Genomic DNA, 21975 nt, shown 5'->3' on the forward strand with positions numbered 1-21975 from the left:
CAGGCAGTTAGGGGAACGGTTGGACTCGATGATCTCAGAGGTCCTTTCCTACCTTAATGATTCTGTGATTCTGTGATTCTATGTTCGGGTCCCACTGGGGTCCCTGTGTCCTGCACGAGGGCGGGTGCCCTGCAGCTCCCCATCTCAGCCCTCCCAGCCCCGCACCAGCCACCCCGCACCACGGAGACACCCACGAGCTCCCACCAGCTGCTGAAGGGACTCTGCATGGGGGCCACATCCCTGCTACAGCGCCCAGCCCATGGGTGCTGTTTCCCGAACCGACGGGACCCTCCCCTGCCTGTCACCCTTGAAACCTGCAGCCAAGTTTTCCCAAACGCAGGTGTCCGGCTGAAATCGAAGTGTCAGCGCCGTCCCCGCGTGGTCCTTCTGCATCCCCCCGTGCCTGGGGACCGATGCCTCTGGCTCGCTGGCTCTGCGCTGTGGCTGTCAGGCTGGAAATCCCCACGGGGCCACCACGCGTAGGGCCCAGCGCCCAGCACAGCACCCTTCTGCTGCACTGCTGCTGCCTGCTCATCCTGCCTGCACAGGGCCGCAGAGCGAGCACAGGCAGGAGAGCGTGCACATGACACATCTCTGCGGATGAGGGGCTGTGGCCCCCCAAAACCAGTCCCGCTCTCCAGGTTCAGGATTGCGCCCGCTGGTAACGAACTTATTTGAAGCCACCCGCCGGACAGGGGCGCGGAGCCGATGGGATGTGCCCTCTCCTGGCCTTGCCTTGGCCACTGCAGCCCGCTACAACCCACCACCCCCCTGGGATTAATCCACGGCTCCTGGAGCATCTGTGCCTGCTCCGGCATCGCTCTCCGTGCAGCGCAACGCAGCTTTCGAGCCACCCCTGGAGGACCGGGATCTCCCTTCCCCTCAGCTGCCATCTGCAGCGTCATCCTCACCCCCACGCCCTGCCGCAAGGCAGAGCACCCCGTCGCTGCTCAAGGGACACTGTCCCCCGACTGTCCCCCTGTGCTGGAGATGCGGGGTGGCACCCGTCACCACCGCGTCCCTTTCAAAGGGGCGATGGGGACCCGCCCTGGTGAGGCGAACGGGGCCCAGCGGGGATGCCCACCCGCCCCGAGCCCCCCACTCCTCCCTGCACGCTCCAGGTAGGATCTGCCCCTCCTGCCCCAGGAGCGGGATCCCCCGCCTTCAGCACCTCGCAGACCTGCCAGGATTTCAACCCAGGAGCATTTCTGCACACCCCAGACTTAACAGGAGCCCAATTGTAGAAGGGGGGGCGTCCCCGACCGATAAAACCGCTCCCAGCATCTTGCAAACAGCCACGATTTCAAACCAGGAGTGTTTCTACAAAGCCCCCCCCCCGGATTTTGCAGGAGTCCGACCACCAAGGACAGGGATAGAGATGCAGCGGCACAAGCAGGACTGTCCTACCCTGCTCCCGCGCAGGGCCAGGCCCGCGGTCTCCCGGACACAGGACCAGCAGCCAGGTGGTACAGGAGATAACTTTATTGAATCCAATGGTGTTAGACAGACGACCGAGAAGAGACATGCCGGTTGGTGCAGGCAGCGTGGGCAGCAGGAGCTGACTTGGTGCAGGGCTGGATTTGTTTCTGTCTTTCATAATATCCTCAAGCCTTTTCCTGGCTTCCTTTTATACTTCTTTTAAAATTTCTTTTAAGTAAAAACAACTAATCGTGGAAAGAGTCCAGATGGTGTTTGTTCCCTATGATTGTTCCCGCAGCTATGTACAACGTGGGGTTGGGTCTCGACATCAGGTATAAAATGGAGCGAGTTTACAAACTTGGAGGAGGCAAGGAAAAAGCAAAGACAGACAGGCGAGAGCAGTAGAAATCTGGACCAAAATCTTAAAGAGAAATTTAAAAAGTGCTATAAAACCCCTGGGCAGGAATACCATGCAGTTAAGAAACACAAAACCCAGTCAGTTACACAGATCATCTAAAACAGGAATTTGTCCATTTTGTCTTTTATTTAATTAAAAAAAGGTTGTTTGTTTTTAATAGAAAAAAGCTAAAATTGTAAGGTTCAGGCTACCGGGCGGCAGCAGCTCGAGGGGGCAGGAGGGTGAGGCGCTGGCGTCTCCCAGCTCCGGCCCCTCCGATGGGCTCCTGACGCTCCCAGGGGCCACGGGCACCTTTGGAGGTGGCGGTCACCCCTGGGGGGTGACGGGCACCCTTGGGGGCGGCAGGCACCTTTGGAGGTGACGGGCACCCTTGGGAGGCGACGGGCTCCTTTGGGGGGGTCACAGGCACCTTTGGGGGTGTCGGGTACCCTTGGGGATGGTAGGCACCTTTGGGGGTGACCGGTGACCGGCACCCTCGGGGGTGATGGGTACCCTCAGGGGCAGCAGGCACCTTCGGGGGTGACAGGGGGATGAGTTAGTGCAATCCTTGGATCCGTGCCCTGGGGGACAGAGGGGCTCAGCCCACAGGCACTGGCAGCCCTGGGGGACGCTCGGTCCCCAGGCCCCCCAGGCAGCTGCCACGCCAGGGGACACGGGGTGCTTGGTGTAAGCCAGGAGGAACCCCTCAGGGCCCATCCCCTCCAGCCAGGTGAGCCCAGCGAAAGGCCCCCCCATGCACCGTCCCGGAGCATGCCGGCTGGCACGGGCGCTCTTCCCACCCCCCTCGGGGATTCCTCCTGATTTACACCACAGCGGGCCACTCGCCTCCAGCACACCCGGCTGGAAACAGGCAGCCCCGCACTGGGAAAGGATGGGGCAAACCCCCGGGAAACAGGTTTGGGGACACCCAGCAGCACAGCCCCGGGTGAGCCGGTGCTGGGGACAGTTTGGTCAACATTTTGGTGGCTCTGTGGGGGTGTCCGAAAAGAAAGTCAGGCCCAGCCAAGGCTGCCTGCAGGCCGTGCAAAGCGAGAGGGGCTCCTCAGGGCACCCGGGCGCAGGGCAGCCCCCAAGGGTGCATCGTGCCCTTTCCTGCCCTGGGCACCGGAGCCCTGAGGAGGGCGAGAGGAGCTGGAGGGGAGAGCCGGGTCCCCACCGCCGGCCTCGAGCGGCTGCTGAGCCGGCGTCTTGTACAATCAGAAAAGAAGTCATCACAGCACAGTCATCACAGAGTACCAAAAAAAAAAAAAAAAAAAAAAAAAAGGAAAGAGGGGCAGGGCCGGGCCCCACCAACTCACGCAGGGCGTTCCACTAGAGATCTATTTACAGCGAGGCCTTAGCCGACGGCGGCAACACAAGAGAAGGCAAACGGAAAGCCCTAGCGTCCAAGCCAGCGTGGGGAGGCACATCCCTGTGCAAAGGGGCTGGGCTGGCCGGCCCCGGGGGGCAGCGGGGAGACGGCGGGGAGGCTGTCGGACAGACGGAGAAGTGAGCACCATGGGTCGCACGCGCCGCGGCCGGGATGCGCCAGCTGGCCCCGGGCGGCAAGGCAAGACGCACCGGCCGAGAGAGCACCAAGGGCAGAGGTGGCGGCTGCCTCCGAGCGGCACCTGCGGCAAGGCCAGGCCTTGGAGGAGATGCGCTTTGGAGGGTTGCGAGGTGTCCCTGAAGGCTGCAGCAGCCGCAGCACAGAGGGGCTGAGGCTGCCCGGGACCCCAGCCTGGTGAGGCTCAGGGACAGGATGGGCTTGGCAGACCTGGCCCTAGGGTCACCTCTCCCCAAAAGGCTCTCCAGGGCCCCCGCGGAGTGCGGGAGCTGAGCTGGATGGCAGTGGAGGGGAGCAGGGGGGCCCAGAGCCCAGCGGGGCTCAGGGAGGGAGGTGCTGGCCAGCAGAGCACCCTGCAGCCAAGCTTGGGGACAGGCAAGCGAGGCTGCTGAAGGCAGCAGCTCCATCTTGGCCATGCTCAGGCCAATGGCAGCACCCCCATCCCATCCCAGCCAAGCTGGCTTTGGGGACAGTCATAGGCCACTGCAGCCGGAGCAGGCTGTGACAGCGCCAGCCCAAGCCCCCTGTGCCCCCTTCCTGCACGGCCGGGGACTAAGGCACCGCGGCAGCACCAGGGCTGATCCCCTCCATGCCAGGAGCCTCACCTGTGACATTGCACAGTCGGGCCAGGACACGCGGCAGCCCTAGGGGGTCCTAGAGTGTCAACATGGGACACAGCGAGACCGTGCCAGGCCACAGGAAGGCACAGGGCCTCGGGGAGCCAGGGGCATGGGGACCACCCCCAGGCACAGCTCACTAACCCACACCCCCCGGCCTGGCAGCACAGAGGGGATGTGGGGCAGGTTGTGCCCCCCAGCACAGAGGGGACAGGGCAGGCGTCCGGCTGCCCAGGGATGGGGCAGCGGCACCCTCCCCCTGCCCGGGCCTCAGGCAGTGCCGGGTACCCTGGGGAGGGGATGCCCCATGGCATCCTGGCCTGCTGGCAGACCCCGTCCCCAGGGCCAGACTCTGCCTTGTGCTTTTGGGGAGGGGGGAGCTGCCAGGCAAGGGGCTGCTCTGGGAGCATCCCGCTACCATCGGCTGCCAAGTCCCATCTCAGCCAAGCTGTGAGGCCCCGGGAGGTGGGTTCAGGGACTGGAGATCGTCCAGTGAGCACCAGTTTCGTGACAGAGGTGGTTTGAGTGGTGGAACCAACAGCTGCAAAAGAAACCAAAGGGAAAGGGAGCTGCTTACAGGGAAGCGATGGGCACCGGGCCACGGGCTCCAGGCCAGGAGAGCAAAGAACCAGAACAAAAAAGGGACCAATGCAAAGTCTGGACTCGGCCAAAGGAAAATGGGAGGGGGTAACAAAATAAAATAACCAACGCAGGGTTTATTGGGCTGTCCTGGTCGCAGCGGCTGCCATGCAGGTGAAACAGGGAACGTACACAGACAGCCAGGAGAGCTGCGCTCCTCCTCAGCCAGCGCGAGGCGAGCGCTTCCCACAGCAGCAGCTCCCTCGTCGCCTGCCCTCAGCTACGCCTGGCTGGGTGGAGAGGGAGCTGGAGACCCTTGCGCCCACGCTCTCGTCCTGCGGCCACACGCTCCTCCTGCGTCCCCCAGCTTTGGCCCAGCGGCTCCCGCGGGGTCCCTGCCCCACGCAGGGGCCTTCCTGCGGCTCCCGGGAGCAGGGGCTCAGCCACATCGGTCGCCCTGGCCCCAAAGCCCGAGAGTTTGCAATAGAGACAGAAAAAAAAAAAACAAGAAGAGAAACCAGGATTCTCCTACCCCCAGGGTCGGGAGGGGAGACGGCACCTCGCACTCTCCCATGGATGAGCCGAGCTTCCCCACGCTCCGTGCCGGAGCCCCAGTCCTCTCCACTTGCTCGCCAGCCCCGCGCTCCGGGATACCAAAGGAAAAGGAGAGCAGCCCGGTGGGAGCAGTGGCTGGCGGCAGCTCCCCTCTGCCTGGGCCGGCATGTCCAGGCCTCACAGAGTCGACTGCAGGTCAGGATCCACCATGGTCTCGCGGTCCGGAGACTCGATGTAGTTGGCGGCTTCCTGGAGCTTCAGCAGCATGGCCATCTGCGGGGAGAGGAGCGTGGCACCAAGCCCGAGGGGGACGAGAGGTCTGTGGATGGCCTGCGGAAGCCAAGGCCACCAGGCCCTCCTTGCCCTCCCATACAAACCAGCCACCCCAAGAAGCTCCTTAGAGAGCAAAGCAAAGCTGAGATGCTGCAAAATCCCTCCCTGTCACTGTGATCTGGCCTTGGGCACAGCTGGGATGCTCAAGGCTGAGCATGGCAAAGCAGCGTGGGGGGCCAGGCCCCGGTGCATCAGCTGGCATCAGCTGTGGCAGCCTCCTGTCTCTAGGAGCCTCTCAGGGTGACACACCAGGACACGTAGGTGCAAGCCCCAGTCGGCGTGTGGCTCTGCACGTGGACATGATGCCTCGCAGAGCGCCATGCTGGCACATCACAATGTGCCTCGGTGTGCAGCGTCCCTGCCGGTGCGACCATCCCGCACCCACCGCTCCTCCCAGGAGCGCAAAATGTTTCTGCATCCCCAAATCAGGCTTTTTACACTGAAAAATAACTGGGAAAGCGAAGCTCCACCTTGCTCTCCCCTCTCCACCAGCACCACCCAGCCCACCTCCCGGTGCCCGGCGCAGCACGGCCGTACCAGAGGGTCTGAGTCCAGGGAGCTGGGCGTTGTGTCTTTGACGGTGCGCTCCTCAGGAGGGGAAACGGTGCTGTGGGGTCCGATGGTGGGTGGGGGCAGGTGGTACAGCTTGGACTGGTCCTGCTGCGCTGACGGCCAGGGCAGGGTGTCCCGCACCCACTCCACAGGGTCCTCCCAGGCTGCCTTCTGCCCGTGGACCTGCAGGCAGGGAGCAAGCGGCAGCCGCCTCTTCAGCACAAGCCAGAGCTGGCGACGTGGCACCCTGCGCCCTCCCAGGACAGTGCTATGTCCCGCTACAGCCACAGGGACTGACAGAGGTGCCACCCGTGCCCAAAATCCCAGCGCCTCCCGTCTCCCTGCCCCATTAGATTGCTGCATCATGTCCCCAAGCACCGCTGGTTTGTGTTCCCTCATGCCAGGCAGCTCCGAGTACCTTGAGCCCATCTTTTGCCCCCTCCTGCAGGTAAGGGATGATGGAGTTGTTCCACAGGTCGATGAACCAGGTGCGGAAATCCTCAATTCCAACGGGGCAGGACAGGAAGAAGCAGGGACCTGCGGGGGAAGGCAGAGAGTGAAAATGGGAGCTGGGTCTCCCTGCTCCGGTCACTGGCCCCATGGCAGCACAGCACCAAGGCAGGCAAGCCTGGCAGCACAGGGTGCCCTGGGCTCCACCACCTCCTGGGAGCAGCGTCCAGGCAGCATCTGCCTGACGCACATGCAGAGAACGCAAGCTCCCAGGCAAGTAATGGGGCTCTACGCCCCAAAAGCATGGTGAAGCAAAGGGAGACCTGCCTGGGAAAACATGGCTCCTCCATGCCCAAGGAAGGGTGCCAGTCAGACAGGTGGCCTTGGCTGACACCACGGTGACAGCTCCCAAAGGGGCACAGGAACAAATGCCACCCAGGGAAGAGCAACACTTGCGTGCACCGCCCACGGGCTTTTGGTTGTGTGGGACTGGGGGACACGGGGCAGCACGTCAGCTCCCCAAGCTCCTTCGGGAGCCTTTTGCCCCAGTCCCTGGGGGCTCCCATCAGTGCGAGGTAGAGGAGGGAGGTGTGTGGCAAGGCCGTACCGATGAGGAAGTCAGAGGTGCTGTGTTTCTCCAGGAAGGTGTGTAAGTGGTACCAGAGCTTGGGCACCCAGTCCAGCACACGCAGCAGCTCCTCCTTGTTGGCGTTGACGTCTGTGTCTGACTCCAGCAGCTTCCGCCGCAGGTAGCGCACCAGGAAGCCGTTAGCTGGCTCCACGTTGTTTGAGAAGGTCAGCATCCTGGGGGAAAGACTCAGGCGTTCAGGGCTGGGGCTCCACACAAGCTGCCCTGCTCCCCAGCACCCTCGGGGGACCTCCTAGCACCCCCACACTGCACGTGCCCAAGGGTAGGGCATCAGGTCCCTCTGGGATGGCAGGGACAGGCCTGGGGCTCAGTCCTCATCAGGGTCCCCAATCCCAGGATGTGTCCCCAGGACTGCCCAGGGGCAGGAGTGATGGCCTCTGCCCCCCAACCCCATGGGGATGGTCCCCAGGGATGTATGATTCCCACCTGAAGCTGAGATGGAGGCCATGGTTTGGGGTCATCTTCACAGGCTGGTTGGTGGTCCCAATGATGTAGGGGCTGAGTGAGTGAGAGAGAGAGACAGGATCCATGAGAAACAGCACCCTGCATCACCCCTGCCCATGGCAGAGCTGATTGGAGCGTAGCAGACACGCGTGGCCATGCAGCCTCATCTCCATGAGCCCAGGGATCTTGCCGAGAGCAGTGGGGAGCGTGCGTGTGCCTGGGAGACTGCGCCGGAGGAGGGTGCAGCGGGGCTCTCACCATTTGTGGTACTTGCAGGTGAGCGCGCCGTTGACGAGCTCACTGATGGAGCCCGCCTCGCTGAGGTCATCTAGGAGGATCACCAGCGGCACGTCCGCCGTGCCCGTCTCCCGGTCAATCTGGTTGGCCAGGTTGGAGAGGTACAGCTGCAGGTCCTGCAACGAATGGGCCGGGCATCACACGTGGGGCTGTGGCATAGCTGCCAACGGGGACCAGTGCCAACAGGGATGCTTCTGGCTGCTGCGTGCCCTCACCTTGCAGGACTGCTGGTGCATGTTGAAGGTGCTGACGATGCCCTCAGTAACGTCCCGACCTGAGCGCTCCACCAGGTACTCAGCCAGGCGGTTGGTCAAGTAGGTCTTGCCGGTGCCGCTGGGTCCCGAGAGGATGAGCCGCCGGTGCTTCAGCAGGAGGCTGATGTAATGCTGCATCATGGGCTTGGGGATGAGCGTCTCGAACACTAGGCTGTCCACACACTTCTCCTTCAAGCCTGCAGGCAGGGGAAGACCGAGGGTCCCACTCATGCCCCACAGTCCCACTCATGCCCCACAACACCGTGAAACAGAGGGAAGATGGGACAGTGATGGAGCCTCTCCGCCACACTGACCTTTGAGTGTCACAACGATGCTGGTCAGGCCCCGGCGGCACAGCGGCAGCTCTGGTGGCTCTGTGTCTAGGACCCGCTTGATGTGGCTGATGCTGTAGCCATACACAGACTCGGTGCTGAGCCCCAGCGTGGAAGCAGGATCCATCTTGGTGATGTAATCCTACGTGGACAAGGACAGGGCTGTCAGTGCTCCTGAGGGCTGGCAGGGAGCAAGCGGTGTTCAACAGCTCCAGGAGACCCCGGTAAGGACCTGGGCCAGGGAGCGTCAGGCATGGTGGAGCAGTGTAAAAGGACGGCTCTCAAAAGAGGGGTCCTCACGTTCCTACCTTGAAGACCTGGCAGACAGCCTCATCCAGCATCTTCCAGTCCACCTTCCCGCTCACCTTGGTCCAGCCCAGGAAAAACTCCTGCTGCTTGAGGTCCTAGGAGTGAAGGCAGAGGTGTGCAGAGTTGGAGCACTGCACGTGGCCCTGGAAAGGCACTCTCTGCCCCTCGTCCAGGGCCACAGCACTGGGACAGGTCAGGCTCCCCATGCAGCCCACACTTACCCCCTTGATGATGTGCTGGGGCGGCATGCGCACCACAATCCGCAGCGTCAGCTCGTCCTTCTGGGTGCCAGCGCTGACAGCGTCCATGGGAGACACGTCTAGGGACGGAGCAGTGAGGCTGTGCCGGCAGGGAGAGCCGAGCCACCGGGCCTGACCGTGCCCAGCCTGAGCCAAATCTTGCTGCGGCTGATCATGGCACCGGCGGCACAGCAGATCCCTGTGCACAGCTGCCTCCAGGTGAGCAGCAGCACATTCCCACCACACCCATGTCTCTGTCCCAGGCCTTCCCCGTCTGCCAGCAGCTCCGTCATCCCTACCTGCATCCCCCAGGCTGGGGCTGAAGGCATGGCCAAGGGTGAGACCCAGGGAGCGCCGTGGTGAAGAGGAGGCCGACGTGCTTGTGATGTGGCCGGGAACGGAGCCTGGCACTGCTGAGGGTCCCGGAGCCACTTTGAGCCGGTCATTCTCGGCCTTCAGGAGATCCACCTCCAGCTGGGGAAGAACCAGTTACAGCACAGGGTGAGGAGCTGGATGCCAGCAGCATCCCGGGGCCACCGAGGTGCTCAGACCCAGAGGACTTCTGGCAGTGGTCCTCACCTGCATGTTGTGCATGGTCTCTCGCAGCTGCTCCAGCTGGTGGGCCGAGTTGAGGGCCTCCAGGCGGATGTCCGTCAGCTTCATCTCCTTCTCCCACAGCTCTGACCGCAGCTCTGACACCTCCTTCTTCTCCGGCTCGCCCTCGCTGTGGGCCTGGAAGAGCCTGGGCCACGGAAGAGAGAGAATCTCGCACGCGTCCAGGGCAGGAGCCTGCAAGCCCCATGACCAGCCCTGGCCACCCCGTGCTGCCCACCCTGGCCCCACGTACTCGGTCGTGTCAATGCCCACAGAAGAGGACGTGGAGGATTTGATGGAGGGCGAGGCGGTCTCTGTGGAGCCATGCTGCAGCTTGGGGGAGGAGGGGGCCGACGAGTCCGGCGTGGCGATCTCCTCGATGTCTGAGTAGGACGAGGCTGATTTGGGTCCCTTCTTGATGCTGAAGGCCTTGTTGAAGGAGCTGCGTAGCTACGGGAGACGGAAACGCTCTTGTTAGGGACAGCCAGACAGTGCAGCCTTACAAGCAGAGACCTGGCCCAGTCCTGCCCCGGGGCCGCTGTCTGCCCAGGACCCACAGCCTGAGCTGGGACCAGCAGCTCCATATCCACCACCAAGGCAGCACCGTGCCCTACCGCTGCCCGGGGGAAGGCACCGGCCTAACCCCGCTCTGCTGGCACAGCTGTCGGACAGGGGTGCACGGCCCTTTGTGCAACACTCCAGCCCCAGCCTGGACGGCACCAAACAGCCCCACAGAGTGGGACCCGTGTCCTGGTCAGGCTTCCCCCAGCCCTGCTCCCCGCCAGCACCCGCATCAGGGTGTTGAGGCACTGCACCAGCACCCCGGTCCATCGGGAAGGGCTGACTCCATCCTCACGTTCGCCCCACCACAGCCACCCCAGGAAGTGGCGTTTAGGGGGACATCCCCCCCTCCAGCCACTGCAGAGCCGGGGTCCTGGTGCAAGGGGACAATTTCAGCCCCACACCCCCCCTCTGCCCTGTAGGGCCCTCCTGGAAGCACAGAGGGCCGGCCAGCCGCCCGCGAGATGTCACCGGGGGTCCCGGCCGGGCATGCAGCATGCACACAGCACACACAGAGCAGCGGGCAGGTGAGCATCGTGCCAAGGCCAGGGAGGGCAGATGGACGCTGCACAGGGGCCAAACCGGGCCTGGGTCCCGCTTATGCATCCCCAGCCTGCGGGAGAGCAGCAGGACGGGCACCCCGAGCTCACACTGTGTCCCCTGGAGGGCCAGGGCCTGCTCCGAGGGGAGGTGGGAGGAAAAGGGGACAGAGAACAGGCAAGATCTGGCCCACTTCCCACAGGCACCAGGCAGACTGGTCTGGCGTGTCCCCAAAATAAAAAGCGTTGCATTTCAGTGTTAAAAAAAAACGGGGGTGTCAGGCTCTGCTGATGGCAGGAGAGCAGGGGAGCACTGGGACCCACGTGGGTCCCGACAGGGACAGAGCCACTTGGGTCCCCATCAGGCCAGCCCTGGCAATGCAGAGCTGGGCAGCACCACACCCCAGTGCCACAGGCAGGGCTGCAGTGAGGTCCCCATCCCAAAAGATCTTCCTACAGGGAATCAGGAGGGTGCCTGCCTTCCCTGGGCAAGAAAGGGACTGTCCCCATCCATGGGACAGGTCCCCATCCGAGCCCCTCCTGCTGCCTCAGGGCCACCCGGGGCAGTTCAGCCCCTCCACGTGGGTGCATAATTTGGCCTTAACATGAAAGGAAGCAGCCAAGGTGCACACAGCCCGGCGGGGGACCCCGGGATGGCCCGTGCTGGGGGTTAGTGCCAGTGGGATGGATGGGATGGGTAGTGTTATGAGCACCGTCCTGCAAAATGGAGCGAAGGCCCTGGCTGGGCACGGCACGGGGTGGAGGGGACGGCATAGGACTTACCTCGTACACCTGGAAAAAAAGGGTTGAGGTCAGCATAGGGGGAGAGAAACAAAACAAAGCAAGGCTTAATCACACGTCCAGCTCAGATCTGCTTGGTGCAGGGAAGGGGCTGCCTGGCCAAGATGTCCGGCTCCCCACATAGGCAGAAGGGAGACGTGGGGAAACCACAAGGGAACAGGGGTGCAGGACGGACCAGGGCTGGAAAACTCCCAGAGGGGCTGGAGAAGTCCCGGCCGGCACATCAAGACACAAATCCATGGTGGCTACACACTCCTCGCCGGCGCTGGCCCCAGGGGACACAAGGGACCAACACCACGATGCCAAGGTAGACCGAGAGCAGCTGGCTTGTGGGGCTGACCTCGGCCAGACCCTGCCAGCAGCTCCCCAAGCCCCACTCCTCCCAGCGCTCCATCCAACCTACCCAGCTCTTCTTCTTCTTCTTCTTGGCGTCGGCGTCCTTGCTGCTGCCAATGCTGGAGTGGCTGGTAATGCTGTTGAGGCTGGAGATACTGTCAGAGGAGTTCTGCCGCTTGATACGCAGCTCTGGGGCCAGCGAGAGAAGCAGGAGAGACCAGGAAAGGAGGTATCAGCAAACTGCGTCTGCCCCAACGCCAGAGCCACCTGCACTCTCCTCCCCGCACCCCTTCCCTTCTCCCACCCAAACACTTTCTGAGCTCTCAGAGTCACCTCATAAGATGAGGTGGGGCTCAGACACCACATGGGTGCTGCCATTTGGGACAGTGACCCCAAACCCCAGGAGATGCCCAGAGCACACATCATGCTGTCCCAGGTCACCTCCCTGCCAGCACCTTGTGCTCACATTGGGGTTTCAGGGCTAGAAACAGCACTCATGGGAACAAAGCCAAGATCTGCAGCCAAAACTGGGCCGTTGGCAAAGGGCTCGGTGAAGAGGTGTCCTGCGGAGGATGGCCATCCTGTCACCCCCAGGCACCAGCACCAAGATCTCCTGCAGTGACAGCTCTGGCTGTCTGACCTTGGCTGCAGATGCTCAGGGGTCCGAGGTAGGGAAGAGCTGCTGCCCGGGGCACCCTGCCTCCCGTCTGAACATCTCACTGGAGTGAGGGGTGCCCTGGGGCGCTGTGCCAGCCCCAGGCAGGAGCAGCCCAGCTGGGCTTGGGTGAGGGGGTCAGGAAGGGCTGCAAACCCCCATGGCGAGGGGCTGCCGAGGCACGCCTTACCTTTGGGGGTGACGTCAGTGCCGTTCAGGGCACCCTGGATCACAGCTTGGGCCTCTGAGTTCTTCTTCTTCAGGAAGTCGATGGTCTCTCGCAGGTCCAGCAGCTCAGTGTCCTGGGGGAGCAGAGCCAGGAACCGTAGAGAGCGTTCCAATGGCACAGGGCCCACCCCGAGAGCACCCTTGGGGCGGGCAGTGCCGCAGCAGGCTCACCCGAGTCCAGCAACCTCCAGCCCCATGAGCACCCTCCCACACCGCCAGTGCCCCCCCGTGCCCACTCGGCACCCCGACAGCACCCACCTTCTCCTCAGCGGTCTCGGCCAAGTGCCGCAGGCGGGACGTCATGCTCACCAGGCTCTGCTCAAAAGCCGCCACCAGGTTGGCCTGGGAGAGGTGGAGAAAGAGGTGAGCACCCGCGCCTGGGCAAGCACCCACGGCTGGGCGAGCACCCGCTTCTGGGTGTGGGGTGCAAGAGGCTGGAGAGGGGAAATCAAGGCTCTTATGGGTGCAGGCCAGCACCAGCCCCATGCACTGCAGGGACACAGAGCGGCGTGTCCTGCAGCGAGCAGCAGCTCCCGTGGGGACTCACGTTAGCAGACAGCTGGGACGTGAGGGTGGCCACCTTCTCCTGCGAGGACTCCAGCTCACGGCGCAGCTTGCGTATTTGCTGTAGGGAGAGAGTGAAGAGAGTGAGAGGGGCCAGGCGCTCACCCTCGCTGCGGTGGCAGGGGCAGGCAACGAGCAGAGGGTGCGGGCTCACCTCAGACTGCATCTTCTCCTCAGCCTGTCGGCGCGAGAGCAGAGAGAGACAGACAGACAGAGGCAGGCAGTCAGGAGGGCAGCGAGGCATAGACAGGCTCGGCACAAGGCAGAGGCATGCACAGAGTCCCCCCGTTCCCACCCGGGCCCCCCCAGCCATGCACAAAGCGGTGCAGCACGGAGGCGGCTCTTACGGAGGAGTAGGTGGAGGACGCGCTCGAGGCCAGGGACAGCACCGATCCATGAACTGCAACAGAATAAAACCCGGCACGTCAGGGTGCCCCTGGCCAGAGGCATCCCCAGGGGCTGCAGGTGCAGGGCACAGCAGGGTGCAGGGGATGGAGCTCCCAGTGGAGGGGGGCTCTGCGGGGGGCCAGGGGAGGCAGAGGGTGGGATGGCAGCTGCTCAGCACTGCCCGTTTCTCGGCACGTGGTTGGTGACCTCCCCAGGCACGTGGCGTGCAGCAGGGTGTGGGGAGCACCCTCCACCAGCACCCTCCTCTCTGTCTGAGCCTGGGGGCTCTGCCACCGTCCCTGGCTGCGTGGGTCCTCGCCTCCCCATTGCCACAACATCCTGGGGCCAACCCAAGGACGCCAGGCACCCAGAGGGGTCAGGGCGGGCTGTGGCCCAGAGCAGATGCCAGCACAGAGGGGTCCACCAGGCCGCTTGGGGCTCCCGTCCCCTGCTCTGACGCCGAGGACGGGATGCACCAACCCATCTGACAGTGCTGCAGCAGCGCCAGGAGGAAGGGACGTCTGTGCAGGGAGCCCCGATGCCTCCACCCCGGGACTGCCTTTCGCCTGGGCAGGAGCGCAGCACACTCTCACCATCGTCCACAGGGTCGCGGAAGGAGCCCGAGCGGATCATGCCCTTGGGCTTGTCAGCCAGGGAGAGGGTGCTGCCCATCTGGGATGTGCTGTACAGCTCGAAGGTGGAGTCGTGGGTGGGGATGCTGTTGGAGCGGGTGATCCGCGGGGCTGCGGCAGCAGTGGGGCTCACTGCAAGGAGAAGGCGGGGGAGAGGCAGGGTCAGAGTCACGCCGGGCACCTGGGATCAGGATGGGGAAGCAGGGCTGGGAGCAATCCATGAGAGCTGGGATGTGGAGAGGAAGCAGCAGTTGTGGTCCCAAAGCAGGGGAGCTGGGGGAAAGCTAAAACGCAGATTTACGCTGGGAAGACCTGGACACCAGCACCAAGGTAACCACAGGGCTGAGAAACAAATCCATTGCCCCAGGGAAAAGTGGGCACCACCATGCAAGAGGCCATCACCTCCGGGTGCAGGAGGGGAGCACCTCAGCACCCGCTGCCCCCCACCAGCAGCCCCAATCCATCTGCCTGGACCCCCCGAAACCCTCCAGGAACACACAGGTCCTGGCAAGAGCAGAGCAGGGCTCACCCCTTGCCTTGCTGGGGACCCCCAGAGAAGCAGGGAGCCACAGGCAGAGCCCTGAGGGCAGAGCCCTGAAACAGAGGTGATGGACACCCCTCGTCCCTGGGCACAACCCAGCACCTTGGTGGGCCAAAAGCACCAGGTGCTGGGTGTTGAGGTGTCAAGGAGAAAAGCAGCATCCAGGGCAGCACCAGCGAGTCACACCGGGAGCACGGGGTGGCGGGGAGCAGGAGGGACAGGGCTTGTCGCAAGCAGAAGGGGGCTGGCAGCGGAGGGGACTGACCGATGCTGGTGAGCGGACCCTTCCCAACCAGCGCCATGGGGAGGGCAGGGGGCGAGGGCAGCTCCTGCTGATCATCCGACTCGGGGAGCCCGCTGCTGACGGCGTGCGAATGGCGCCGCTCCTTAGCCTCCTCCTGGGAGTGGAGCTGGTACCTGGGGAGCGGAGCAGAGACAGGCATGGCGAGGTGGACCAGCACCATCCTGGCTCCTGCCCGCTGCATTGCGGCCCAGCCTCCCCGGCGTTGAGGGCACCGCCAGCCCCTTGCAGAAAGCTTCACACACCCACCCTCCCTCCCCAGCGCTGTCCAAAAGTGATTCAGGCTCTTTTACCTCAGCCCTTTCTTGGGCAGTGTGTTCCTGTCGCGGTTGGCACTGGAAGGGAAGGAAAGACCAGTCACATCCCTGCACAGACGAGGGAAGGTGCCATTGGGGGTTGAGCCGCGGGGACAGGGGGCTTTTCCCCAGAAACGTAGCAGGAAGAGCCCCCAAAGCAGGCAAAGGTCATGGCAGGGCAGCAGGGAGGGATCTGAGCCCGCAGAGGTGCACCAGCAGTCCCATGCCCTCCCTCCAGCCATACCTCTCCAGATGTGTGAGCCGGGGGCTCCCGCTCCAGCCCAGCTCCCCTGCCTCTTCCTCCTCCTCCGTGCTGGCGGGGGGTGCGGCAGCAGGGGTGGGGGTGGTGGTGCTGCCCCCTGAAAAGGCACTGGGCAGGCTCATGGGCATCTGCAGGGACTCCATGCTGCGGTGCAGGCCTGAGAGCTTGGGGTACATCCTGCCCTCCTTGGGGACGCTGAAGCCACCCATGAGCTCCAGGCCCTGGGAGAAGCTGGCCGAGTTGATGTTGAGGATGGGGGCAGGACTGGGGCTGAAGCAGGGTGCCAGATGCCCGCCGGCTGGGTGCAGGTCCTGGAGCTTGGCAGTGTGCGGGGGGTGCAGCTCGCTGGAGGAGGGCAAGTCCAGGCTATTGGAGTTGACCTTGTCCAAGTTGGCCAGCGAGGGAGGCTTCACGTAGGTCTTGGCAGCCACTCTGGAGAGGGGAAAACAGGTAAGGAAGCAGGTGAGACTCGGGTGCTGGACACGGCTGGGTGCTGGGCACAGCTGTGCTGGGCACCTGCTGCCCTCGGAGGTGGAAGGATCGTACCTGAGAGGCGTGGGGGGGAGCTCAGCCACCTTGGCCGCCGGCGGGAGGTTGGCCTGGGCTTTTGGGGTGCTCTCAGGCGAGCTGACACTCTTCAGCGTCCCACACTCCGAGTCAAGTGCCACCGCCTTGGCCTTAGCCTTCTCCTTCTCACGGTCTGTCTGGTTCACAGGGGCCGGTGTGCCACGGCCCGCGCCAATCTTGGACGGCTCCTTGAGCCGCGACACTGAGATGCTGCCCTGTTTGGTGCTCAGCAGGCTGGGATCAATGCTGCTGCTGACCGGCCGGTTTGCACCGCGGCCGCCAGTCACGCTCATGGAGCTGGATTTGGCCGGCCGGGGCAGGCTGCGGTACTGGATGTTGGAACGAGCCCCTGGGGCCAGGAAGCCAGGCTCAGCTGCGTTGGAGACGTCCAGGCTTGTTTTCCTCCCGCTGACTGGCTTGACGGGGATGCCGGAGCTCTTCTGGATCTTGCCAAGAGTGGCTGAACCCCCAGCCTGCATGACGGTGGCTGTGCCAGTGGTGGGAGCCGGTTTCTTATAGCCAAAGGAGCTGGAAGCTGAGGGGCGCGTGAGACCCGAGGGTGGCTTCTTGGCATCGGTGATGCGGTCACGGCCAGCATCGGAGGAGGAGCGCTGCAGGCCTGTGCTCTTCACAGACAGCTTGCTCTTGTCAGTGGCTTTGGTCTCGGGCTTGCCTGGTGGGCAGGGAAGGACTGGTTAGCGTCCCAGGAGGCTCTGGGGACATTTGGGTGCAAACTAGCGCAGGTCGGACACTGGCATCAGAGGTGCAGGGATGTGATGGAGATGGAGGGACGTGACACTGCCCTAGGTGTTAGGCCAGAGCCACAGCCAGGCCCCCGGTGCACCCAGCCAGCCCCAGCCCAGTGTGTGGCCACGAGGCCATGGGGCAGGCATGGCCCTGGGCAAGCAGGGCTTAGCATGGGGCCAGACCCACAACCTGCCTGCAGGGATGCACAGCCCTGCCACCCCCTCCAGCCCACGTCCAGCTGTGGGGTCTGAGCACAGTCACAGCGCATCTCATGGCCAACGTGCTCGGGGAAGGCCCACGAAGTCGCCACCCAACCCTCTCCCCATCGGAGAAGCTGGACCCTGCCCAAATCAGGTCTCACCTGCCACTTTGAGGGTGCTCTGGGCCGTGTGGGTGATGGGGGAGGTCACGGCCACCGGAGGGGTCTTGCCCTTCTTGAGTGAGCCCGGGGTGCCCAGGCTGACAGGCTTCTTCAGCTCACCGCCCTTGGGCCCCTCCTCGCCGCCCTCCGAGGGCTCCCGCCGCCACTTGGAGGAGCCGTGCTCCATCTTGAGGCTGCTGCTGTCGTAGTCCAGCTTCTTGGGAGCCTTGTCCTCGCCCTCACCGTACCAGCTCAGCCCGCTCTCTGCCAGCGAGCGCTTCTCCGAGTCCGTGCGCAGCTGCAGGCAGAGCGAGGTCAGGGGTGCTCCTGGCACCCACCCCAAACCCATCCCCAGGGAGCACCAGCCAGCTGGGAGAGGGATGCACCAGACACCCTGTGCCATGCCTCAGTTTCTCCACCCCAGCACCCTCCATCCCCTCCCTCCTGCAGAGGCTGTGGCACTGAGCCGGACCAGTGCCAGGAATGGTCCGGGCACCACGGGCACCTACCGCTATGGCCGAGTTCCTGCGCGAGGCGGTGGGGGTGGAGGGCAGGGAGTTGAGTGAGGAGCTGGCGTTGAACTCCTCGGAGCTGAGGTTGTCAGAGGCATCGCTGAGGCCGCTGCTGATGGAGCTGCTCTCATCCCAGCTGCAAGGGCAGAGACAGCGTCAGATCCCCCTGCCCAGCCCCAGCTCTGCCCAGCAGGTCCTGCCACCCGTGCGATTTCCCCGCTCTGGGGGCTGCCGGGGTGCAAACCTCAGCTCCCAGCAGCGCCTGCTGCAGGGCCACGGCAGGGAGCTGGCACTCGGTGGCCGCAGCTGGCTCCAGCCCAGCCTGGCACTCGCTCGGTGCCCTGCTGGCAGACAAGCCCCAGTGACCCCGTATCTCCCCGATAAGGCCCTTGTACGGGTTTTTTGGGGGCGGGGGGTACCTGGGCAGCGCAGGGAGGTCAGCGCCCACGCCGGCAGGGCTGGTAGCACCACGGTTGGCACCAAGCCCCCTGCAACCTGCCCCACTGAGAGGGTCGGGAGGATTGCCGGAAAGGGCAGGGACTGGCTGGAGTAAACAAACCAGCCGCCACGCAGCATCCACCCTTCCTTGGGTGGCCCCCACCCACCGCCTTGCCGCACCCTGCTCCCCCCTCTCCAGAACCCAGCATCCACAGCGGGCACAGGCAGCAGGTACGGGCACCGCTGCTACGCCAGGGCGGCTGCTCCATGCCGAGGGCTCAGCGGACCGTGCACAAGCCCATCTCCGGGGCCGTCAGTCAGCACTGTGCTGGGGCGGCAGCTGCCTGCGCACCCCACGGGCCTGGCAGCTGCCTGCGCACCCCACGGGCCCCGCCAGCTCCACAGCACGTGCCCACGGCGATCCAGCACAGACAGGCATGGAGCATCTTCCAGCAGGATGAGCACAGTCCCTTTCAGGTCAGCAGCTGAGTAGGTCAGCGAGGCCCCGCAGCCTCCGAGGGGGTTGCAAGAGGCTGGGGGCAACAAGCAGCGGTGTAGGAGAGGGGAGCAGAGCCGGGGGGCTGCAGCCAGCCCCGGTGCCTGCCGGAGACGCCTGGTCCCCAACACTGGGGCCACAGAGATGCAGGAGGAGCCCAGCAAACACCGGAGCCCCAGCAGCTGGTGAAGCTGCTTAGCGTCACCCAAGTGACACCATGACCCTGGCTGAGCTGGGGACAGGACAGCGTGGCCCGGCAGAGGAGAGGGCACCGGCTGGGCACCTCCACCAACCGGGGTGCCAGGGCACAAGCAACAGCCACCACCACCCCCTCCGGGATACCCAAACCCCAGGATGGAGCAAAGCAGGCAGCTCCAGCACCCTCCAACAAGCCCCGTGTACCCTGCTCTTCCCAGACACTGGGGACTGGCCAAGCCAGGACGGACACAGTCCCCTACATCCCCATGGCAGCTTTTGGGACAGAGCCCCGCAGGCCCTGCTGCCCAGGAAGGGATTTAATTACGAGCACGTGCTCGGGATGTGCTGCTGGGCTGCCCGGCCCCAAGCATCTCCCACCACCAGCCCCTGTGCTGGGGGTTACTTCTCACCAGAACAGAAATCCCCACCCCAGAGCACGACGCAAAACTCCTCTCCCAGGCTGGCATCACCCTTGCAGCTCCGCAGGCAGCGCTGGGAGCGAGGCAGGGCTTCGGTGCTGCGTGCGGACACATGGCTGTGATCAAACGTGGTGCTGGGTCTCTTCAGCTTGGCTTTTGTGGCCCAGCAGGGCAAACCCCAAATGCTCTCCCAGCCGCGTATGGGAAGCCCCTGCTGCCCTGGCACCAGGCATCTAGGGAGCCCCAGTGAAACAGGCACACCGTCGGGGGCTGAACCGGGGCAGGAGGTCACCCCAGATCCTCCCCAGCAACCCCATGCCAAGGAAGGGCAACAGGGAAGGTCACAGCTGACATCCCAACAGCACTCAAGCCACAGGCTGAGGCCTGGGAGCCAGTTGCCTGCTGCGGGTGTCTCTGGCTCTCTTATGGGGCACACTGAGGGGTCCCCAAAACTTGCACGTGCATGCAGCAGCCGGCATAGCAAGGAAAGCCTCAACTCAGGCTGCACCGCAGCACCGACAGCCCCTCGGCAAACACAAACTCTCGGAGCAGGGCCGAGCCCTGGCATCCCGGTCCCTGCCGGCCGAGGCCACCCGAGCGCCCCCCGCAGACCCCAAACGGGGGACGGCCATGCCGCAGCGTCACGCTGAGGGCAAAACTCAATTCCTGCTTTGTGCTCCAGCCCCTCCATCTTACGCAGAGCAATTCCCCACCTCCCTTCAGCCGGCACCGCGCCGCACCACCCCGAAGGCAGCGATGGGCCGGGACACCCGCAGGCCCTGCGCCCCGCTGTGTCCCCGCATCCCGGGGGAAGGATGCTCAAGGGCAGCGGCGGCAGCGAGGCAGGGGCTGCGGCAGCCTGAGCGTCCTGCCGTGCTCCCGGGCACCGGCCGGGCGTGCGGGAACCCACCGCCGGCCAGCAAGGTCCCGACACGGTCCCGGTGATGCACACCCCGACCCGAGGCGGTGGCTGCACCCCGAAGAGAGCAGGGGATGGACCTGACCCACGGCCGCGCTGCGTGGAGCTGCTCCGCTCCCCTCCCGGCCCAGCCGCACCCCGCTTCGGAGCCCCCCCGCCCCGGTCGGCCACGCAGCCCCGGTGCCCGCCCCGCCCCGGCGGGGTCAGCTCCGCCGGCCGGGGGTACCGGAGCCCCGGGAGCCCCGCGGGGGCTCGGCCGGGCCGCGCCGCAGGTGCGAGGCGGGGGCCGGGGCTGGGGGGGAGCCGCCCCGATGCTGCGGTGCCGGGCGGGGCTGCGCTGCCCGGGTCCCCCCCCTTCCTCCCCGCGGCGCGGCCGAGACAAAGCAGCGCCCGCGGTGCGGCCCCGGGGCGCGGGGCTTTGTCTGCCGGGGCCGGGCTCCGGCCGCCCGCCCGCCCGCCGCGCCCCGCCCCGCTCGGTGCCGGTGCGGTGCCGGTGCGGTACCTGCTGGCCAGGCGCGGGGCGCGGCGCGGCCTCCCCGCCCGCAGCATGGTGCTGCCCGCGGCAGCGCGGCCCCGCCGGGCGCGGGCGGGAGGGGCGGCGGCGGCGGGACCGCCCCGCGCTGCCCGCGCCTTAAAGCGGCAGCGGCCCCGGCCCGGCTCCCCCCCGCCGCCCCCCGCACCCCCGCCGGGACGGGCCCGGGGTCCGGGGTCCCGGCTCCCACCCCCGCCGGTCCCAGTGCCCCCCTCCCCGGCCCACCGCCCCGCGGCCGCGTCCCCACACCCAGCCCCAGTGCCCCCCAGTCCAGCCCAGGACCCCCCACCCCTGTCCCTGGTGCCCCCCAGCCTCAGCCCAGCAGCCCCCCAATCTCAGCCCGGGGCCCCCCGGAGCCCCCAAGCCCACACTTACATCCCCACAGGCAGCACCAGTGCTCCCCAGTACAGCCCACAGTCTGGCCCCAGTGCCCCCCAGGCCATCCCTCAGCCTGGCCCCAGTGTCCCCCAAAACCCCCAAACCCCTCCCCGAAGGCACCACCTCCCACGGGGGGCTCTGCCGCTGCCCAGCAGCCCAGCGAGGGCACCCACGCCCGCACCGCTCTGCACTTCATCGACCAAAAAGCCTATTTCTGTCCTTGTTTCTCTCTCCCTTCAGAGCAGGAGCTGCGCCCCAGGGCAGAGGCCTCGCGGGGACAGTGACACCGGGGACACCTTCGCCAGCCCGGCTGCGGCGGGCAGAGAGGGTTAACTGCAACCTTGGCAAAACAGACCCGGTCCCTGCAGGCTGGGAAATAAGTAATTCCTTCCTCGCGCCTTCCTCGGCGAAGCAACGCCAACGCCTCTTGGCTCCCTCCTCGACACGCAGCCCCATCGCTCGGCGGCAGGGTGCTTGTCCCGGCGAGGCGAGGTGCTGCGGCACGGCAGGGCCAAGGATGCACGACCTTGGTGTCCGACCATCCCCGTCCCCACCAATCAGACCCTGCCGGCACCCACCATCCCCGCAGCGGCTCTCCGTCCTCGGCCGGAGCTCGCGGCCAACGCCGCCCCGGCGCGGTGTGGTACCTCCCGCAGGCAGGCAGCCCTGCTGCGGGGCGATGGCCCCACGTCGGTGTGCGCCAATGGGTGCGGCGGCA

At 65.1% G+C, this 21975-nt stretch overlaps 1 protein-coding gene across 3 annotated transcripts in view; it reads right to left on the bottom strand.

The window, feature by feature from the left end:
• Positions 1-1494: 1494 nt before the first annotated feature.
• The window catches only part of NAV1 (neuron navigator 1), a 78174-nt gene continuing 57693 nt past the window's right edge, over positions 1495-21975 (bottom strand). For all 3 annotated transcript variants that reach the window (XM_082330339.1, XM_082330338.1, XM_082330337.1), the window contains exons 7-31: positions 17875-18013; positions 17366-17663; positions 16237-16930; positions 15673-16122; positions 15426-15467; positions 15097-15248; positions 14252-14422; positions 13619-13671; positions 13255-13332; positions 12966-13049; positions 12670-12781; positions 11892-12013; positions 9841-10037; positions 9573-9735; positions 9293-9467; positions 8976-9073; positions 8754-8849; positions 8428-8587; positions 8075-8310; positions 7821-7975; positions 7545-7616; positions 7077-7273; positions 6438-6556; positions 6005-6202; positions 1495-5407 (exon numbers count right to left, since the gene is read on the bottom strand). In XM_082330339.1, coding sequence (XP_082186465.1) covers positions 5312-5407; positions 6005-6202; positions 6438-6556; positions 7077-7273; positions 7545-7616; positions 7821-7975; positions 8075-8310; positions 8428-8587; positions 8754-8849; positions 8976-9073; positions 9293-9467; positions 9573-9735; positions 9841-10037; positions 11892-12013; positions 12670-12781; positions 12966-13049; positions 13255-13332; positions 13619-13671; positions 14252-14422; positions 15097-15248; positions 15426-15467; positions 15673-16122; positions 16237-16930; positions 17366-17663; positions 17875-18013 — 4357 coding nt within the window. In that variant the 3' untranslated portion in view covers positions 1495-5311. The remainder of the gene's footprint in view (positions 5408-6004; positions 6203-6437; positions 6557-7076; positions 7274-7544; positions 7617-7820; positions 7976-8074; positions 8311-8427; positions 8588-8753; positions 8850-8975; positions 9074-9292; positions 9468-9572; positions 9736-9840; positions 10038-11891; positions 12014-12669; positions 12782-12965; positions 13050-13254; positions 13333-13618; positions 13672-14251; positions 14423-15096; positions 15249-15425; positions 15468-15672; positions 16123-16236; positions 16931-17365; positions 17664-17874; positions 18014-21975) is intronic.

The sequence above is a fragment of the Platalea leucorodia genome (genome assembly GCF_965183815.1).
Source record: "Platalea leucorodia genome assembly, chromosome: 19".
Lineage (NCBI taxonomy): Eukaryota > Metazoa > Chordata > Aves > Pelecaniformes > Threskiornithidae > Platalea > Platalea leucorodia.